Genomic DNA, 21,692 nt, shown 5'->3' on the forward strand with positions numbered 1-21,692 from the left:
GGAAACAAATCACCTGACAAAAAAAAGTCAGAAGTCACTAACATGAGAAATCTGCATGCATCAAATCCTGATCAAGCCATTGCAGAAGAAGCACATCGCTAGAGGCATGCACAATTATTTAAAACTTATTTGCTTTAGAATTGAAAATGCACATTATTAAACAGTGCAGAAAAAAAGAATTTCTTTATAATTTTTTTGCTACTCAGACGGTATAAACAGCACATATGATAGAGGAGTATTGTATTTTATTTAATTTTTTTTTTACAGCCACTTGAGTTATCTATGCTTCCTAATGATTGAAACTCACCAGTTTGGATTCTGGTATCAAGGTGCTTGAGCAGTGCACAATAGTGCCATTACTATAATAACTGTTGAAATTAAAGGCTGTCTAAAAGTCTGCTTAAAAAGCTAACATCCAATTCATTAACCATTCCTGCTAGCTTGCTTTCAATAATGCAAAAATGACTAGGAGTTTTAATTTGTTAATCATCTGTGTTTTGATTGGCAATACATATAATTCTCTGCAGAAGTCTAAACTGGCCCTTGCAGAGAATGAAATGCACTAATGCGCTGCAGAGCCTAATAATATGAATAGAAGAAATCACTCCTGCTAGGGTCAAGCACTGACAGGTGCACAATAAATGTCTTAGCGCTGGTTAACATGATAGTCATTTTAACATAGATAAGATAAAAGGTTTTTTTTTTTCTTTTTAAAGATTTAAAACTTCACTTACCAATCATGTGATTTGCAACATGAACCTGAATATCCCATTCATTGTAGAAAACCATCTGGCACTTGATGCATTGGTAAGTCTTCTTCTAAATAAGAAAAAGAAACATTGTTTTTATATTTAATAACCTAAATGCATTAAATGACTATCTTGGCCTGTTGAAAATATTAAGATGATCATTTCCAGACTTCCCACCACTTAATAAAAAAAACTTCCTGAAATTATGCTTTACAACTCATAACATCTTTGACGGCAGTCATTCAAAAACAGTTTAATAATTAATCGCTCATTAAAATCAATAGGCAACTTATTTAACCCACCAAGATCCTAAAATTCACCTCATGTATTAACAATTTGGGAACAATTTTAAAATAGTCTACATAGCTGTAAAGTACACAGTTGCTTTTAGTGCATTTGCTTTACATTCATTTTCATAGAGAAAACACACGCTAAAAGCTGCATAATTTGCACTTGGTCTTTTATGCAGGCAGCTGAGAGGAGTAAAATACCATGCTTAGTTATCAAAATGTCAAATACATATGCTATTTTCCTTCCTTGACAAACACACCTCTGGGAATACCTTCTCGCAGTGCATGTAATAGTATGCACACTATGGAAAACTGCATATACTTTTAGCAGGCCAGAGGAGGGCAAATTTTAGGAAAGCCATTATACATAGATAAACCTGTTTTTTGACCCACTACAGAAGGAGACAGACCATAAAAGCTAATAAAACATTTAAGAGAACTAACCAGTAAGTTGGACCCCAGAAGATAAAAAGGCAATAATGTACTGCTATTTTTATGCCACAAAACCTACATTTAAATCAAGAGTGCTTATGAAAAGAGCACACCAAAAACTGGAAGAGGAATACCACCAAAAGAAAAACTGTAAAAAGCCAAAGATGCAAATATAAAATCTCTAACTGGAACAATCAAAGCAAAGAAGTACATAAATGATATCCTAAAACAAAGGAGGGCTGAGGTAGAAAGAGAAATAGAACATAGTAACAAAATAATATAGTGAATGATGGCAGAAACATAGAAATGACGGCAGAAGAAGACCAACTGGCCCATCCAGTCAGCCCAGCAAGCCTTCGCACTCTTTTTTTTTTCTCCTCTCTCATACTTATCTGTTACTCTTGGCCCTTAGTAACCTTTTGGTTCTGTATCCCTTCCACCCCCGCCATAATGCAGAGAGCAGTTTTGGAACTGCATCTAAGTAGATATCTAGCTTAATTAGGGATAGTAACCGCCGCAATAAGCAAGCTACACCCATGCTTGTTTACCCAGTCTATGTAATACAGTCCTTGTTGGTTGTTGTCTGTATATAGATCCACTTTTCTTCATCCCCCCTGCCATTGAAGCAGAGAGCTATGCTGGATATGCGTGAAGTATCAGTCTTCCTCCCTTGCAGTTGAAGCAGAGAGCTAACTTGCATTGAAAGTGAAGTATCAGACTTTCTCCCTTGCCGTTGAAGCAGAGAGCTATGCTGAATATGCACTGAAAGTGAAGTATCAGTCTTTCTCCCCTGCCGTTGAAGCAGAGAGCTATGCTGGATAGGCATTGAAAGTGAAGTATCAGGCTTATTTGGTTAGGAGTAGTAACCGCAACTAAAAAGTAAAAGACAACATAAATGGTCCATCCAGTATGGCAAGCAAAATATTTAGGGTTGTAACTGATATTCTATGCAGGTCACCCCAGTGCTTCATTAACATCATAGGGATCCTTTATTTATCACATGCCTTTTTGAATTCTCGTACCAGTTTTGCCTCACTACCTCTACTAGGAGGGCATTCTAGGTATCTACCATCCTTTCTATGAAAAAATATTTTCTGATGTTGGTCTCAAGTCTGCCTCCTTGGAACTTTCATATCATGTGCCCTAGCTCTAGAACTTCCTTTTCACTGAAACAGGTTTGCTTTTTGTATATTATTAATACCTTTCAGATATCTGTATCAAATGCCCTCTGTCTTTCCTTAAATCCTCATCTCACATGTCTTCTGATTCAGACCCCACACCATTTTGAATGCATCTACAGTGGAATGATCATTTCTTTCTTACTTCTGGTTATACCTTTCCCAATGCATCCCAGCATTCTTCGGGCTTTACCCATCACCTTATCACACAGTTTCACTATCTTGAAATTATCAGACACTAATCATCCCCAGACTTCTCTCCTGGTCTGTGCACATCAGCTTCTCACCCATCATCTTATATAGTTCCTTTGGATTTCTACATTCCAAATGACTTTGCACTTTTTTGCATTGAATCTTAACTGCCAAGCATTTAACCATTCTTTCTATCACTCCTGGCGCAGCCTCTTGTTTCACTGATGTCATATATGTGATTGCTGTTCTTATGTGAAAACTATGCAAGATGAATCTTAAAAGCCCGGCGTGCACCAAATTGGAAGATACATGCACAAATAGGGCTCACATGTGCCTGCCAAATTTTAAAAGAGACTCAGATGAGCGTGTGTCTCCTGCTGTGTGCATATCTCACTTAATTTAAAAAGGGGTACACTCTGGGCATGATCTGAGTGGGGCATGGCACACCCAGATCCACTGCCACACAACTTTACTTATGCTAAGGAGTCAGTGTAACTTAAAAAATGAAAGCATCATATTCTGGAACACCGTTAGGGCATTGCACAGTCCAAAAGGCATGACTAAGTATTCAAAGTGTCCATCACGGGTGTTAAAAGCTGTCTTCCATTCATCTCCGTGATGAATTCGGACCAAGTTGTAGGCCCCCTCCAGCTTAGTAAACACCTTGGCCCCCTGGAGTCTGTCGAACAGTTCAGTTATCAATGGTAGAGGATAGTGATCCCTGATGGTGATTTCATTGAGACCTCTGTAATCGATACAAGGGTGAAGAGATCTGTCTTTTTTCACAATAAAAAAGAACCCCGCGCCAGCTGGGGATTTAGAAGGTCTAATGAACCTTTTGCAGGTTTTCTTGGATATAGACCGACATGGCCTCAGTCTCTATTATTGAGAGGGGGTATACCCTTTCCTTAAGAGGCTCCAAATTAGTATTGAGATTTATCGCACAATCAAAGGTCCTGTGCGGAGGTAATATATCCGCTGCTTGCTAGGATAAGATGTCCTGAAAAAACACATATTGTGGCAGAAGACCAGGTAGTGAGGGAGTCGTTGACATGCAGGGCAATGGTGAAACTTTGGCTAGGCAATGATCATGGCAGCCAGGGTCCCACTTAGAGAGTTCCATGGTAGTCCAATTGAACTGAGGTGTATGTTCCTGTAGTCACGGTAGGCCGACTACCACGGGGTGAATGGCCTTCTCAAGGAGCAGGAAAGAGATGTTCTCAGTGTATAAGCCCCCAGGGCAAAGGCATATGGGTTGCATGGTAAGCGATACCTCCCCTGGAAGTGGTTCTCCATGTATAGAAGTCAGCAGTAGAGAGGTAGCTATTGGTGTAGTAGGAATTCACAGATGGTCTGCAATTCTTTTTAGCATAAAGTTTCCTCCCACACCTGTCCACAAATGCGAGTATTGAGAATTCAAGGCCTCCGGAGATGAGAGAGATGGGGAGAGATAATGGAGGAGAGGGAGCAGTTAGAACTAGGAGGAGTCCTCCAGCAGATCCTAGGTCTGGCCTTTTCCCGTACAGATAGGGCAGGTCTGAACAGCATGGCCAACTGGCCGCAGTACATAGAGAGACCTGAGCGTCTTACGAAAACATCTCTCTTTAGAAGTCAGGTGACCTCATCCTAACTGCATAGGCTCTTCTTCCTCTTCACTAGGTGCAGAAGATTGGGCTGAAGTCATGTGCATGGCTCAAGGGCGATTGCTTCCCATAGGGTGCTTCTTCTGACACTTTGCTTCTTGAGTCTGATCGCGTATCCTGCGATCAACTCTTCCAGCTAAATCAATGAGAGATTCCAGAGTGTCTGGCAAGTCATGAGCTGCTAGTTTGTCTTTTATTCGGGTGTTGAGGCCCTCTAAAGATATAGCATGTAGACATCCCAAGTCCCAATAAAGCTCAGATGCTAGTGTCTTGAATTCAATGACATAGTCTGATAAAGGCTTGCTTCCTTGTTGGTGAAGAGTAGACCCTGCGATGGTCTGACATGCTGGATCATCAAATACAGATTTGAACAGGTTCAAGAAGTCAGTCAGATCATTCAAAACAGGGTTGCTGTGTTCCCAGAGAGGTGAAGCCCAGGCCATGGCTCTTCCATCGAGTAGCGATAGGATATACGTAGTCTTGGAAACAGCATTGGGAAAGTAGTTCGGTTGCAACAAGAAGTGCATACAGCCCTGGTTAATAAAACCCCTGCACATCTGGGCATCACCAGAGAAGCATGTAGGAGCTGGTAGCGGTACAGTGGTGTAAACTGCAACCACTTGAGAAGAATCTCTCTCTGGAACTGTCCGCATATTCAGTCGGGCGTTCAACTGGTTGAAAGCGGCAGCTAGTGTCTCCAGAGATTTCTGTTGCTCTGTAAGCCACTGGGCCAGGCCAGGAAAGGCCTTGTATAGCTGCAAGCTGAGCCGGATCCATGGAGTTAACAATCTGTTGTATTTTGGACATTGAAGCGTGGGCTCATGGTTGCTGTAAGAGATGACAACTCCCACAGTGTGGGGTCCTGTGGGGACTTGCAGCGATAGACTAGCTCAAGGCAAAGATGGTCACAGAGAATTAGCTTTATTGTACTGCAACGTAGATGGTAACCCGAGGAACGAGTGATGACTCCAGCCAGGAGAGGAGGAACCAGATGGCAATATTCCGTCTGTAGGTTGCTTAGTGGAAAAGGTAGTTTCATAGTCTCACCAGGTCCCAAGAGGGAGATGGGTCCGGTAGTGGTCTGCGAAGCGGGGTAGGCCGAGAACCCAAGCTTAGATGGAGAAGCCAATAGATCCGGTAATGGTCCGTGGTGCAGGGTAGGCTGAGGATCTATGGAGAGAGAGAGAGAAGAGACAATGCAAAGACAGAACTAGAGTGGCAGTACTCACTCTGATGCTGGTAGTTGTAGTAGAAGGGAACCCCCGAGAAGTGGAGGTCCAGAACGAACATGGCCCCCGAGGTACCGTAGGCATCCTGGTAATGGGTAGGCAACCCTGAAGGGTAGGTAGGAGCACGGCAAGGCCCCCAAGGAGTGGGTACCTTAGGCATCCCAGTTGGTAGGAGGTTACCCCGGAGGGTAAGGAGGAACGAGGCAAAGCCCCAGTGGAGCGGGTACCTAAGTCTTCCTGGAGCGAGAAAGTACACAGAGCAGGAGCATCTGGTAACATGGAGAGATCAGCATGGAGGATTCCTTGCTAACTCATAAAAGGAATCGTGAGATTAAATACCAGAACTAGTGACGTCATGCAGTGTGGACTCCCCCGAGGTTCCCGCCATGATGCACGTAAAGGACGGGGCTGCATGCGTGCCCTAGGTGACTCCTGGCGAAAGATGGTGAATGCAATCACCCATGCCGGACCAAGGACACCGTAGGGTACTGTGAGGAGAAGCGGAGGCAGCCATCTTTCCAAAATGAAATGAGTCAGGTAGAAAAAAAGGTGAGCAATAGCGGGCGCAGCCGTCTGCGACCAACGGGCGCAACAAAAATATCACAAACCATAACCAAAACAGAAAAGTTCTGTAGAAATTTATATAAGGATCCCATACACCACAAAGGATAAGCAGAATGGATACCCAGCATACAGAAGAATGTGGAAAAGGCAAATATCAAAATTATGGAAAGATCTGAAGTAACAACAAAAGAACTGGAAACAAGGTTAAGAAGAGCCAGAAACTAGATAAGCCCCTACACTAATAGATTGTCAAACATTTCTCCAACATGACCTGGCAAACAGCAAAAATCAAATGATCAGACAGACCATACACCACAATCGCTATCTCGAAGAATACTTCTTCCAAAGGGAGACACAAATAGGGGTGGGAAGGAAGGAAAATTTTGTTTCATTTCTGTTTTCTTTTTGGGGGGCTTTTCCCCCATGAATTTTGTTTCATGTAATGTTTAATTTATTTCTTCAGTTTAAAAAAATGAAGCACTGAAAAATAAAAAGAAGAAAATGAAATGGAGTCTCCCAGGACCTCCAGTGCCCATCAACCATATCTCCCACCCAGAAAAATCCCAGGGCCAGGATCCTCCTCAGCCCCCACTTATCCAGTCCAAAGGGGTTCCACAGATGAGGCATCGGCCCCGGCACAAGCTGGGGCCTTGTGTGGGGCCTAGGCCGAGGTCGCGGTGACTTACCATGCTCTAAGCCTATACAAGTTAATTAAATATGGTTCAACAACCTCAGCGGACGGCATTAGTTGGCGAAGAAAAGCTGAAGAAAGAAGTCTATTAACTGCTATTAATCAAGTTGAGTTAGGGAATGGCCTCTGCTACTACTGGCATCAGTAGAATGGGATCTTCTTAGTGTTTGGGTACTTGCCTGGTTTGGCCACTGTTGGAAACAGGATGCTGGGCTTGATGGACCCTTGGTCTGACCCAGTATGGCAATTTCTTATGTTCTTATGTTCTAAGATGCCAAAAAGGAGCTCTGAGGCCTGGAGTCTGGGCCTGATCTTGGGCTGAGGCCCAGGTATTGGGATGCAGCCTCCAGGCTGAGTTGCGGCATCAAGCCTGGGCCCAGGTCCAGGCTAAGGCCTCAATTCAAGACCCAGCCTCCAGGCCAGGCCATGGCATCGGGCCAAGTCCCGGGCATTGGACCTGGCCTCCAAGCTGGGCCAAGGCATCATGCCTGGGCTGAAGCACTGGGACTTGGCCTCCGGGCTGGGCTATGGCTTCAGGCCTAGGTCTGGACCAATGCCCTGGCATCAGGACCAGGCCAGGATGCAATGTCAGATATGGGAATTATGGCAGGGGGGGGATTCATGAGGAAATTTCCCAGGACTGGGCCTTTGGTCGAGTCTCGGCCTAGACACCGGCATCAGGCCAGGGCCTAGGCCAAGGCACTGGAATCATGCTCAGGCATAGGCTGGGACCCCTGCTATAGATCTTGGCCTATTCTCTATGTGAGGACCCAGCTTTGGGTCTAGACCCAACCAGTGACATTTTTTTTAAGTAGGTTTTTAAAACATAATGAAATTCCGTCGAAATTTTGTTGGAATTTAACTAATTCCATTTTCAAAAGAACCAAAACAAAATAGCAAATTTCATCTCATTGTTGCATCGGAGGTGGACCCTTGGGCCGAGGTGGGGTTGACGCAACCCATAGGTAAGGACCTACAGGTCCCCACTGTCAGCAGGCGGAGTGGGCTGATAGACAGAGGCCGCTGGAGCTTCACCTATACCAGCCCTCGTTCCCCGCAGGTTGAGCCTTTGGGTGCCGGGGCCGGCAGGACTTAGGTGGGCTTCTGTGTGTAATCGAAGAGTTGGTTCAGCCCAGAGATAGCAGGTGAGATATGGTACAGTCTTACTCTGGACTAGGTAATGTCCTGGAAACTTGAGTGCCAATGGAACGGAGGCAGACAGAGGGCGCTCGAGAAAAAGCAGGCCAAAGCCTGAAGAAACCACATCCAGGGAGTAAGCTGGAGAGGCATCCAAGGGCAGGTTTGAGTCAGGGCTGGCGGCAATCTGAAGGCAGTGGCAAGCAAGGCTGAGGTCTAATCACGGAGCTAGTCAAGAGCGTAGTCAGGCAAGGCAGAGGTCTGATCACGGAGATGATCAAAAGTGTAGTCAAACGAAGCAGAGGTCTGGGTCTGGAGATAGGCAATAGCGTAGTCAGGTGAAGCAGTGGTCTGGGTCTGGAGATAGGCAATAGCGTAGTTGGACGAAGCAGAGGTCTGGGTCTGGAGATAGGCAGTAGCGTAGTCAGATGAAGCAAAGGTCTGGGTCTGCAGATAGGCATTAACGTAGTCGGAAGAAGCAGAAGTCTGGGTCTGGAGATAGGCAGTAGCGTAGTCAAGAGAAGTGAAGGTCTGGGCTTGGAGAGAGTCAATGGCGTGGTCAGACGAAGCGGAGGTCCAGGCTTGGAGAGACTCAATGGCGTGGTCATACGAAGCAGTGATCCGGGCTTGGAGAGAGTCAAAGGCGAAGTCAGGCAAAGCAAAGTCAAAGTACGAGTAGTCAATCTGAGGAATGAAGTGAAGTAGGAATGAAGAGACAGGAACAATGAGGAACAGGAACGCAGGGATGAGACGAATCTCTAGGAGGCAATGAGTACTTACATAGAAACATAGAAATGACGGCAGAAGAAGACCAAACGGCCCATCCAGTCTGCCCAGCAAGTTTCACACTTTTTTTTTTCATACTTATCTGTTTCTCTTGGCTCTTACTAACCTTTTGGTTCTATTACTCTTCCACCCCCACCATTAATGTAGAGAGCAGTGTTGGAGCTGCACCTAAATGAAATATCTAGCTTAATAAGTTAGGGGTAGTAACCGCCGCAATAAGCAAGCTACACCCATGCTTATTTGTTTATCCAGACTATGTAATTCAATCCTTGTTGGTTGTCTGTATATAGATCAACTTTTCTTCATTCCCCCTGCCGTTGAAGCAGAGAGTTATGCTGGATATGCATTGAAAGTGAAGTTTCAGTCTTTCTCCTCTGCTGTTGAAGCAGAGAGCTATGCTGGATATGCGTGAAGTTTCAGTCTTTCTCCCCTGCCGTTGAAGCAGAGAGCTATGCTGGATATGCGTGAAGTGTCAGACTTTATCCCTGCCGTTGAAGCAGAGAGCTATGCTGGATATGCGTGAAGTGTCAGACTTTCTCCCTGCCGTTGAAGCAGAGAGCTATGCTGGATATGCGTGAAGTGTCAGACTTTCTCCCTGCCGTTGAAGCAGAGAGCTATGCTGGATATGCGTGAAGTGTCAGACTTTCTCCCTGCCGTTGAAGCAGAGAGCTATGCTGGATATGCTTGAAGTGTCAGACTTTCTCCCCTGCCGTTGAAGCAGAGAGCTATGCTGGATATGCTTGAAGTGTCAGACTTTCTCCCCTGCCGTTGAAGCAGAGAGCTATGCTGGATATGCTTGAAGACTTTTTCCCCTGCCGTTGAAGCAGCGAAGAGACTTTTTCCCCTGCCGTTGACCAGCGAAGAGACCTGTTGCAAAGGCATCGCTAGGGAGCGGAGCCTGAGCTTAAATACTGTAGTTAAGTTGACATCATCATCTGGGGCCGCAGCTAGGTTCCCGCCACAGTCCCTACTTAAGGATCAATGGTGGGCGCGGCGTGAATAGTAGCATCTCTCTGCGGGCCACGTGGAGAGGCCTGACGAGAAGTGGTAGCAGGACTGGGAATGCCAGGGACTGTGGCAGGGCCAGAGGCACCGGGGGAGGCCCGAGAACGGAGCTGATGGCCCACCACCACCAGAGAGGACGAACCAGAAAATGGAGTCACTGTAGAAAGGTGAGGGGGCATTGCCGTGGGTCTGCTGCGGACGGCACACAAAACACTAATTTCCTATTTTGTTTCTCCTGAATGCCCATCTCTATTGACCAATAACTTGTTTACTTACAATTTGCTAGCTGTTAATTGCAGTAAATGCAGATAGAATTCCTGATCACATAGAGGTTAATAACATGGCAACAAAAGAGGATCTTATGGAACCAAAGAATTTATTGCTGAATAAAGTCATCATGACCAGCTGTAAGAAAGATCTAAACCTCAGTATAGCATGGATTGACTGTAAAAAAAAACTCTTGGATAATAAACTTCCTCAAAACATACAAAATAATTTCTGGACTGATCATGTACATCACGTTTACCATGAAAATGTGGCAGATTACTTATGAAGTCAGTCAATTTGCCATCCCTAACATCAAGATGCAGCAAGCTACATTTCAAGGAGTTTCCCCAAATGCACTCTTGATTTATCTGGCACTGAATCCAATGATTACTCTTTTTAACTCCAAGGGTTATAGATTTAGCTTTAATGATAGAGACAGGAATAAACATAGATAATTTTGTAACTACTATTTGTTGATGACTTGAAGCTTTATGCTTTCTATGATCATCAGTAGTGGAACAACTTGGAGTAGTGAAAACTTCTCAGATGGCATTTGGCCTGCATAAACATGCTAAAACAACCTTTCTTAAAAAGTACTAAGAAAAACTGAAAACATTTCTCTGACTGAATGTAATATAAAGAAGCTTGAGCAAGGAGGTATACATAAATATTTAGAAGTAGATTATTATTCATACTTAATATTCTACTGTATCCAACTAGCACTTTATACAGATTACAAAACAAATACATCAATACAGCATATACCATAGGTCCTCAAACGCAGTCCTTAAGTGCCACAAACTAGTATATGCAAATATATCTCATCCATATTCATTGTGGAAATCCTGAAACCCCCAACTGGGTTGCAGCTCTCAAGGATTGAGCTTGGGGATCTTAGATGTATGCATTAAATATAATGAGAGAATAAAAATATAAATTGATATTCTAATTATAAATCTGCTTAACATCCAAGCTTTAGGTTTATTCCTAAATGTAGAAAAACTCATTTCTAATTAAAGTTCTAATGGAATTTCATTCCAAGCTGTTGGTATGTAAAAGGAAAATGCTTTCTATTTAGTTTTCATCACTTTACAATTGAGATGTGATGCTGCGGAGCCCTTAAAAAGTAGATTAGTTCCATATTCTGAAATTATCTGGTGAAGGTGCAAAACTCCAGCACAAATTGCTGAGAGAAAAGATTAGCAAAAAGTACTCTAGGAGATTGAAATAAATATTGAAAAGTGCTTTAGCAGCAAAGAATAAGATACAAGCCATCAATCAGCATACAATTTCTGCACTCTCACACAACTTTGGAATCATAGATTGACTACAGAAAGATCCTGACCAACTAGATGTAAAAACAAAATATTGTCCTCCACACCCACCGTAACTAATCTATAAGAAGAAGTGTATGCCAAGATTCTACATCCCAAGGAGATATAGGCCTTATAGAAATAGACCACCCATACATAGCATCCAAAGGCCTCCAGGCATACTTAACAACAGAATTATATATCCAAAAAGTGGTGGAAAACAAAAGTAAACAGTGTAATTTCCATCCTTAAATCTGGAGAGACTGAAGTGAATAAAAGGAATAAGTGAGAATTTGCCATCCCACATTGAGAAAGAAGCAGCAGAATTTGCATAACAAGAAAAAAAATCTCTTTAAAGAATCTAACTGGCAAACAAGAAAAACAATTGGTAAAAACTGAAATACAGCAGGAAATACAAAGATTTACTTTAGTAATGACACATAGATCAAACCCTGACACAGGAATGGCTAAGAAGAGTTGAACCTAAAGGTGAAAGATTGCAGCGTAGGACTTTGGACTGCATGCAGCGCAGATTTAAAAAACAAAAATAACAAAACAAAACAAAACAGATAAATGCAGATCCTGTATAACAATGTTGGCACATTGTAAGTTGACCCCCAACTTGGCCCATGTGCATTTATCCTCTAAAGTTCCTCCATCTCTTCTCATCTTGTCAACTGAGCATGCAAATAAGAGTAGTAAGGCAATCTTGGAGGAAAACAACAAACCTGTTGCTTTTAATATTTAAGTTATAAGAAAAACACATAACATCTTATACATCTTAAATCTCTTAAGATTTGGTTTGTACAACGAATAATAATGTAGATCATCAAGCAAACAGTCTTTGCCCTAATTCTTCATTTGCAGCCAGCCTCCCTGCGCAACTGCTGTTGATCTACCAGATTGACCTTGTCAACAGGAGGAATGCTTAGCCTCCTGGATCAAGCTAGCTATGTAAAGCTTGTGTTGCTCCTAAAGCTGCTGTCTTGAAAGCACAGCCTGTCGCACCAACTCAGCTGCTTTCAAACTTGCGCCTTTGCAAACAGCCTACCAGACAGACCCAGCTGCAAACTTTCTAATGCTAAGCTTAAGATGCACAAATGTTTGCTTCTGTCCTGCCCTAATCTTCAGGGCCTTTCAGTAATGTCAATGTTTGTCAGTCAGAGACCTGCTATTGTCAAAGCCAAGCCTGAAATGACAAATGTCACCACCAAGAGCTGCCACAACTGCATCCTGATAGGTGTTCAGTAAAATGTCCATGCCTGTCTCAGACAAGTGGACCCCATTTGGTCTGTATAGTACTGAAAAGTCTACCTAAGAGGGAAACAAGTTTAGAAATCCCCCAGTTGACCCTTTTTCTTCTGGTTTCTATGACCTTCAATTCCATGCCCAACCTCCATGGCGAAGTCTGTTTCTCAAGTTAAATACACGAAGGTGCGCCTTTTGTGGCACAACTATATTGCTCTTCTGCCACCTGAGGACTCTGGAGTATTACCATGTTAAGGTTGTGTACCTCTATGCTTTCTTCCCGCCAGAGCTTTGTCTACTTGTCTACTTGTCCCTATACTTTCACGATATGGGTGTCTTATCTTATCTTATCACCACGTTTGTGCATATGATTTTTCTTTCATTTGCAGATACCAGGGGAGTTAGTGTGGGTGGGGGGGGGAGGGGGGAATAGGCTCCTACCTATAAAGGGTTGCTGTCTCTCTGTGTAGGGGGAGATACAAACAATTAAAAAAGGAAACAGTCCGATGTTCCGAACGCCATATATTCTGATGTTTTGTCAGCATGGAGATTATGGTTGATCTATTTGTTGGATATATACGACGGTGATTCATCTCCATTGTTATCTACCTGTGTTCTTACTGTTATTTGTTCTTGTTTGCTGAGATACTGACTGTTCCAATAAAGATATTTACACACAAAAAAAAAAAAAACTGAGATCGGTACTATATCCTTTTTGATCCTCAGGATCTGCTCAATACCTTTCCGACTCATTAGGTCATTGCCTTCCAAATGTATCAGAATAGCCTGTGATGCTGAACAGAACCTGCTAACCAGTGTCAGTAAAAGCTAATCCCATTTAATGCCATACTCACCCAGCCACTGAATCCTAATGCTTGTAGCTGTGAAACCTAGATGCTTCCACTGAGGTCTTTCAACTGCTCTTCCTAGCCCAGAATATAAATGAGTGGCCACATATCCAGATGTCTCAGTTGGTGCAAGGGACAAACCATATATAATGGTCAATTCAGAAGCACTTTCTTTTTTAAATTCCCCCTTTTATAGCTCCTTTTCTAGATCTATATACTTCTTCCCTTAATCTTTTCTCTACCTTTGGTGGCCTAATTTAACTCTTTCCACATTCCTATCCTTTTCATCTTATTACCAGATGCTCCCCTCTTAGGCTGCAAATGTTGTTTGTCCTATGCAAAACTAATGGGTACTGAAGGCAGAAGGATCATAACCAGCATGCCCTAAGCATTTCATAAATACAGATGCAAACAAACCTAGAAAACATAGACCCATCTTTGTGGGTCAAACACACACCCTCCCCACAGTTACTAATTTGTAAGAATGACCTTCTTTTTACTACAGGACAGGTAACCATGCTTCCTGAATCTTGACCCAAACACATTTTCTTCTTTATCTTTAACCTCCTAACCTTGATCATGAGACTGACTTTTCGAAGGATGGCACTGCCCTTGCACAACCCCCATCCTCTCCTCCCCTAATACATGACCATCTTTGTGAAGGGACCACCCGCTAACCTGTAAGGCTGCAAAGAATGCAACTGAAAAAACTTCCCTAACAAACATCCTTTTTTACTTGGGAAAACGTATGGCAGCTGCAGCATGCCAGCTCTTCTCCAATATCGGGGGCATAATAGGTCTGCGCTTATCCAGGTGCTTATTTAATCTCCCCTCTGTAACCCAAGCTTCAAGCAATTTCTTAACTATGAAGGATGAGGGACAGTTACCCTTGTTCAGAAACTAATTTATTTATTTGTGTTAGGATCCCTGGCCATGGCCGCCTGCGGCCGGGTCCCCTTACCTCCACTCGGAGGCTTTCAGGTCTGGCTCTCCCCCATCGCCGGCTGCCGCAACCAACTGCTGCCGATGCAGCCTGCCCTCGCCACGCAGCACACCGCCGTCCCAGCCTCTGCACTCTCTCCCCTAGGCGTGCGTGCACACAGTTACGCTTAATTTAAAGGGCCTGTGGTGGGAAAGTTCCCCGCGGCCCGTGAAGGTGATGTCTGCCAGGGTGGGTATATATACCCAGCCCTGATTCCAGCACTTTGCCTCAGCAATGGGTCCTGCTCAGATATTGAGTGTGTTGTCTGCGTTGTTCCTGATCCTGCTTTCCAGCTTTGCCTTCCTGATCCTGCGTTCCAGCCTTGCCTTCCTGATCCTGTGTTCCGGTCCAGTTTCCTGTTCCTGTGCTCCTGCCCTCGGACCGACTCCCCGGATTTGGACTTCTGCCTGGTACTTCGTTTACACTTGACTTCCTCCTGCCCTAACCTCCTGCTTGTCTCTTCCACCTGCCTACCTGCTGCCTGTTCTGACCTCTGGCCTGTTCCTGGTTTTGTCTGTCTGCCGCAATGACTCAACCTTGCCTGCCCAACGCCTTAATGTCTTCTCCTTGGACTCCTCGACGTGAGAGACCCACACCTAAGTCCTGCGTGCCCCGGCACCCAAGGGCTCAACCTGCGGGGAATGTGAGCTGGTAAAGGTGAAGCTCCAGTTGGGTCTTCTCCGCCTGCATTGCCTCCTGATGATGAGGACCACTAGGTTAATACTGCCTTCCCTTGGTGGCAGTATTAACCTTGTCTCAGCCCAAGGGTCCACATACATAACAATTTGTTTATAAAAATTGTTATACCGCAGCATTACCACTAGTGTTCACAGTGGTGTACAACACCAACATTTACAATATTATAAAACACAATCATGAAACAAGGGAGGGAAGGTTCTTAAAGTATGTTTATGTATATTGAACTAATGCAAAAATTATGTAAAATAAGAAAATTTGAAAATGTTTTCCTCTTTCTCTGTTTAGCATTTACTGCTTCTGATTGGACAAGGGGGTTTAGCTGATATCATAAGATCCACCTTGTTTCTCTCTCTTTCTACCTGTGTGCTACTTTCAGTTTCCCATTTGATCTGCCTTGCCACTGTACTGCAGCTTCTAGAGAGTAGGCATTCTTGTTTTGCATAGATGTTTATCAAATAAATACTAAAATGTTCTTTGAAACATACTATTAAGTGGTGTGCACATTCATTATGCTGGACTACTTACTTTGAACATCAAAGTTAAACCACAGCCTTCAACATTGTGTTACGGGCCCAGACACTCAGTTAAGTAGCCTTTTCTTTGGACTGTAACAGATCTTAAACACAGAATCTGTTTTAGCCAATCCAGAAAGTTCCATACGAATAAATGTGTTTTTATGCAACATGGTACGAGCTAAAATGGAAGACCTTGTGATACTAGAAGATGGAAAATCCTACTCTGCACAGTCAATCAAGATAAGAACATAAGAACATAAGATTTGCCATATTGGGTAAGACCAAAGGTTCATCAAGCCAAGTAACCTGTTTCCAACAGTGGCCAATCCAGGTCACAAGTTCCTGGCAGGATCCCAAACGGTAGATAGATTCCAAGCTGCTTCTCCCATGAATAAGAAGTGGATTTCTGCAACTCTACCTTAATGATTAATGGACTTTTCCTCCAGGAACTGGTCCAAATCTTTTTTTAAATGCAGCTATTCTAATAGCATTTACCACATCCTCTAGCAATGCATTCCAGAGCTTAATTATTCATTGAGTAAAAAATTATTTTCTCTTATGAGTTTCAAATGTATTACCTAGTAACTTCATTGAGTGTCACCTGGTCTTTGTACTTTTGAAAACAGTAAACAACTGATTAATATTTATTCATTCCATTCCACTCATTTTATAGACCTCTATCATATCTCCCATCAGCCGTCTCTTCTTCTAGCTGATGTGTCCTAATCTCTTTAGCCTTTCTTCGTAGGGGAATTGCTCTATCCCCTTTATCATTTTGGTTGACCTTTTCTGTACCTTTTCTAATTCTGCTTTATCTTTTTTGAGATGTGGTGACAAGAACTGAACACAATACTCAAGATGAGTTCTCATCATGAAGTGATACAGAGGCATTATGATATTCTCTGTTTTATTCTCCATTTCTTTCCTAATAAGTCCTAGCATTCTATTTGCTTTATTGGCTGCTGCTGCACACTGAGCATAAGGTTTCAACATATTTTCAACAATGACATTTAGCTCCTTTTCCTAAGTGGTGTCTCCTAATGTAGAATCTTGCATTGTTATCTATAATTTGGGCTACTCTTCCCTATGTGCATCACTTTAACTTGTCCATATTTAATTTCATTTGCCATTTGCATGTCCAGTCTCCCAGTTTTGCAATGTCCTCTTGCAATATCTCACAATCCTCTTGCGATTTAACAATTCTGAATAATTTTGTGTCATCGGCAAATTTGATCACCTCTCTTGCTGTTCTCATTTCCAAATAGTTTATAAATATATTATAAATCAGTGACCCACCTTTCTCCATTAAGAAAATTCACCATTTGCCCTACTCTGTTTTCTATGTTTTAACCAGTTGGCAATAGGACACTGTCCCCTATCCTGTAACTTTTTAATTTCATAAGAAGACTCTCATGAGTGATTTTGTCAAATGCTTTCTGAAAATCCAGATATACTATATCAACTGGCTCACCTTTATCCACATGTTTATTTACACCCTCAATAAAATATAGCAAATTTGTGAGGCAAGACCCTTGGCTAAATCCATGTCGGCTTTGTTCCATTAAACTATGCCTATTTATATGTTCAGCAATTTTGTTCATTATTATAGTTTCTACCATTTTACATGGCAAAGACATCAGACTCACTGGTCTATAGTTTCCTGGATTACCTCTTGAGCCCTCTTCAACAAAATAGACATTATGGATGCATTGGAACAAGACTGCCCAGCTGAGACACAGGCTAAGCAGCAGTGGGAAAGGCATGAAACTAAGCTTAAAGCAGAAATCATTCTGCATATAAGTGATGACATCTTAAAGCTAATTGCAAATCCTCCTATAGGAAAAGAGATGTGGCAAACACTTAAGGTGACATTTGCACAGGGGTCTATGGTTTTCATGTCTATAAATTTCCAAAGACTGTTAAGCACAAAGCCAACAGAAGGGAGGATACTGATTACACATGTGCCAGAGTTCATAAAGATACAAAAGACTTAAAAATAATGATGTCAAGTTGCCAGATGGACTCACAAAGGAATTTATACTCCATTCACTATCTGAGAGCTATGCAAACACTATCGGATTACTTAGACTGCAACCTGAAATGTTTCTAAAACAGGGAGTAGACTGTTTTGAAACATTCAATCAACTACAAGAGCAGAAAAGGTTAAAAAAATTCTTATAATGTTTTCAAAGCAGAAATAAGAAATGTGATATGATATCTATGTAAGAAGAAAAGGTATTGCAAACTAAATAAAGATAATGTTAGAACTGCTTCTCCCAGCAGGAAACCAATACCCTTTAAAGAAAGGAGGGGGAGGAGAAGCCCCTAAATTTTAGTAAGGCAGAAAAGAAGATAAAAAATAAAATGTCAATAATGATGTTAGCAGAAAAGTTTTTATTGAAGGCAGAAAACAATGCAAATCAAGATAGCAAGCACAAGTACTACTTGTATTCAGATGCCTCATACCAATGCATGTGCAATGAAAGTGCAATCACCTGTTTAGAGAAATCCTGCAGAGTAGAGAATTGCCTCGCTGACAGGAGGTCTTTTGAAATACATGGGGAAGGGAAAATTCAGGTAAGCTGTTCGAGTAATGAGGGAAAAGATAGAATTGTTGAATTTATGGATGCTTATTGGACTCCTGAACTGGATGGAAATTATGTAAGTTTTTGATACATGATGGAATAAGGTTGTGAGATACATCACAAGAACAATGAATGTATAATGGAGAAAGATGGTGAGATTTTCCTACAAGCAATGAAAACAAATCCAAACTTACTTGAACTGTTGCAATTTGCAGATAGGTAAAATGCAATTAAGGCTTGTTTATATAGCAAACGAGGGATCAATTTATGGCACAGTTGCTAATTCTGAATACCTAAACAAAATCAGGAGAAAGGAACTTGCAGATGGACTTGACCTTTGCAACTGCAAAGATGATAAGAACATACTCTGTGAATGCTATATAACAGCAAAAACAAAATGAAGCTCATTTCCTGTGCTGCAAACAACAGACAGCAAACATTGGGGAGTAATCCTAAAAACCCGCTCCTGCGTGCGCTGAGCCTATTTTGCATAGGCCCGGCGACGAACGCAAGCCCCGGGACATGCGATTGTCCCGGGGCTTGAAAAAATGGGCGGGGAGTGGACGGGCCAGGGGCAGGGCAGGGGCGGGACCGAGGCCTCTGGCACGACTGTGCAGGCATGTGCAACCTATGCCTGCCCAGAGGCAGGCACAACTTCGCCAACAAAAGTTGGGGGGGTTTAGATAGGGCTGGGGGGACGGGTTAGGTAGGGGAAGGGAGGGGAAGGTGAGGGAGGCAGAAAGAAAGTTCCCTCCGAAGCTGCTCCAATTTCGGAGCATCCTCCAAGGGAACAGGGAAAGCCATCGGGGCTCCCCTAGGGCTCAGCGCGTGCAAGGTGCACAAGTGTGCACCCCCTTGCATGCACCGACCCCAGATTTTATAACATGCATGCAGCTATGCGTGCATATTATAAAATCAGGCGTAGATTTGTGCACGCCGATTTGCGCGCACAAATCTATGCCTGCGCATAGGTTTAAAAATCTGGCCCATTAGATCTGGTTTGTGCAGATGTTTGTGGCAAGTGCTATTTTCTTATTTTTGTGGACTGTTATTCAAGGAACATTAACACCAATCTGTTATCAAATAAAAGTGAAATTTTTGAAAAGTTTAAAAATTAATGTTCCTATGTTGAAAATACATTTCAGAGAAAAATTAAAAGATTCAGAACTGACAATGGTAGGGGGGAATTGTGCAACAAAGGAATGGAGGAATTTTTAAGACAAAAAGGCATAAAGCATAAAAAGACTATCTGCTACAGCACTGTACAGAATGGACAGACAGAAAGAATCAGAGCTTGCTAAACATGACTAGATGTCTACTGTTGGATGCACAGCTATCTGATGACTTTTGGGGTGAAGCAATCAGTGTAATCACCTATTAACAGAATTGCCTACCAATCAAGGGTGCAGATTTAAAAAAAACTTATGAGCTGCAGAATGGGTGCAAGCCTAATTTATCTCATCTGAATGTTCTTGGCTGCAAAGTTTGTGTGTATATTCCCAATGAGAAGATAAACAAACTGTAATGCAGGAGTGAATTGGGAATCATGCTGGGATATGCAGTAAGAACTACAGGTTATAGAATCCTGGATCTCAAAACAAAACTAATAAAGTATGCTGTATGGCATATTTTGATGAAAAAGAAAGAATGAACCAGAATGAATCACTAAGCCTTGAATCTGAATGAAAAGCAACATCCTCAAGAAGCATATGGTCTACTTAGTAAGATGGTAACTTTGAAACAATTGCATGGGCATACATGTATACACATTTGCCAGCTTGTGTCCACAGATATGTCCATTTTATAACGTAAGCGTGCATATGTCGTGCATAAGCACGACATTCTTGTAAATAGTGATATTCTTGTAAATAGTGTCATGCTTGTAATTAATGATATTTTTAAGCTTCATATTCAAAACTTTATGATTTACAACTTGTAAACCGTTCAATGTTACCCTATCTTTATATCCACATGTTCTTTGTTTCACTGTGAAGCGCTTGTTGCTGATTTTCGTTTAATGTGAACCAATGAGATGTTCCCAACATTCATCGGTATATAAAAACTTCTAAACTACTAAATTTCTATTATAGGAAAGCAATTGTGAAATTTTTCTATAGTGCAACAGTATCCAGACCCGACATAGCTAATGCCTTGAGCCTACTTAGCAGAAAAGTGACCAATCCAATTTAGGAGGACTAGACATTAGTAAAAAGGCTGGGAAGGTACCTAAAAGGGACAATTAACCTAAGAATGGAGTTACCAGCCACTGAGAGTTCAGATCTTACTGGTTATGTGGATGCAATTTGGAAAAGAATTGGGAATGACAGAAAATCAACAACAGGATATATTTATTTTCACAAAGGTTCATATATCATGTGGTCAAGCAAGAAGCAGACAGTTGTGGCTTTGTCTTCTACAGAAGCAGAGTACAGTGCAGCAGAGCAAGTTGTCAGAGAACATGCATGGTTGTGAAAGTTATTCTCTGACTTTGGGATTGATCAACCAACGCCAATACAGCTTTTTGAAGAGAACCAGGGGTGTATCAAATGGCAGACACAAAAGAAATCAGGCCAAACATGAAACATGTGAACATAAAAGTACACTTAGGACAATTACTTTCAAATCAGGAACACAGGAACGTGGCTATTTTGTAAATTGCACATATATGTGTGCATGTTATAAAATAGCCTTGCTGCATGCACATGTATGCCAAATTTTAAGTGGGTGCGCTCACGCCATTCCCAGTTTAAGAGTTTGGTCACCAGTTTGCCCAGTTAACAGCTAGGTCTCCCTATGCCAGGATGGGACAATATCATCTATTATCTGGATGATTCCCTGCTAGTTAGGCCTGCAACATATACCTCTGCCACGTCTTCCACATGCCAATAATTTTAGTATGCCATTGTCCATTAAGCAAACATAAGGTCTAATCCAAGTTCTCACTTTTTCAGGAACTGAATCTGATTCAGGAACAATTGTATCTAGATTGCCAGATAAGTTATCCAGACTGAAAGATCTCATGGCCACCTCTACATCATCCAAAAAAATCAGTCCATGTGCACAGGTAATCTTTTATTGGCCATCTGAACTATGCATGCAGCGTAAACCTCATGGCCATCAATCTAGTGTACCTCATAGACAGACCCCAGAGAGCGAAATATTTCCTTGTATATCACAATTAATCCCCATTAACTCATTACAAATTCATCTTCCTATTTAAACATGTCCTAAAACTATTCAGCCGAACCCAGTGGAAAAGAGGTTCTTAGTGATCAGCTGAGCTGGGAGGAGGTAAGACCCTCTCCTCTCCTCTGACCTTGGCTTAGAGAAGGTAGGAGG

At 42.4% G+C, this 21,692-nt stretch overlaps 1 protein-coding gene across 4 annotated transcripts in view; it reads right to left on the reverse strand.

Annotated features, from left to right (window-relative positions):
- Nucleotides 1-21,692, reverse strand: part of ZNF521 (zinc finger protein 521) — an 876,085-nt gene that overhangs the window by 459,911 nt on the left and 394,482 nt on the right. For all 4 annotated transcript variants that reach the window (XM_029591157.1, XM_029591156.1, XM_029591155.1 and 1 more), the window contains one exon: nt 735-819. In XM_029591157.1, the coding sequence (XP_029447017.1) occupies nt 735-819 (85 nt within the window). The remainder of the gene's footprint in view (nt 1-734; nt 820-21,692) is intronic.

Source organism: Rhinatrema bivittatum, chromosome 2 (genome assembly GCF_901001135.1).
Source record: "Rhinatrema bivittatum chromosome 2, aRhiBiv1.1, whole genome shotgun sequence".
Taxonomy (NCBI): Eukaryota; Metazoa; Chordata; class Amphibia; order Gymnophiona; family Rhinatrematidae; genus Rhinatrema; species Rhinatrema bivittatum.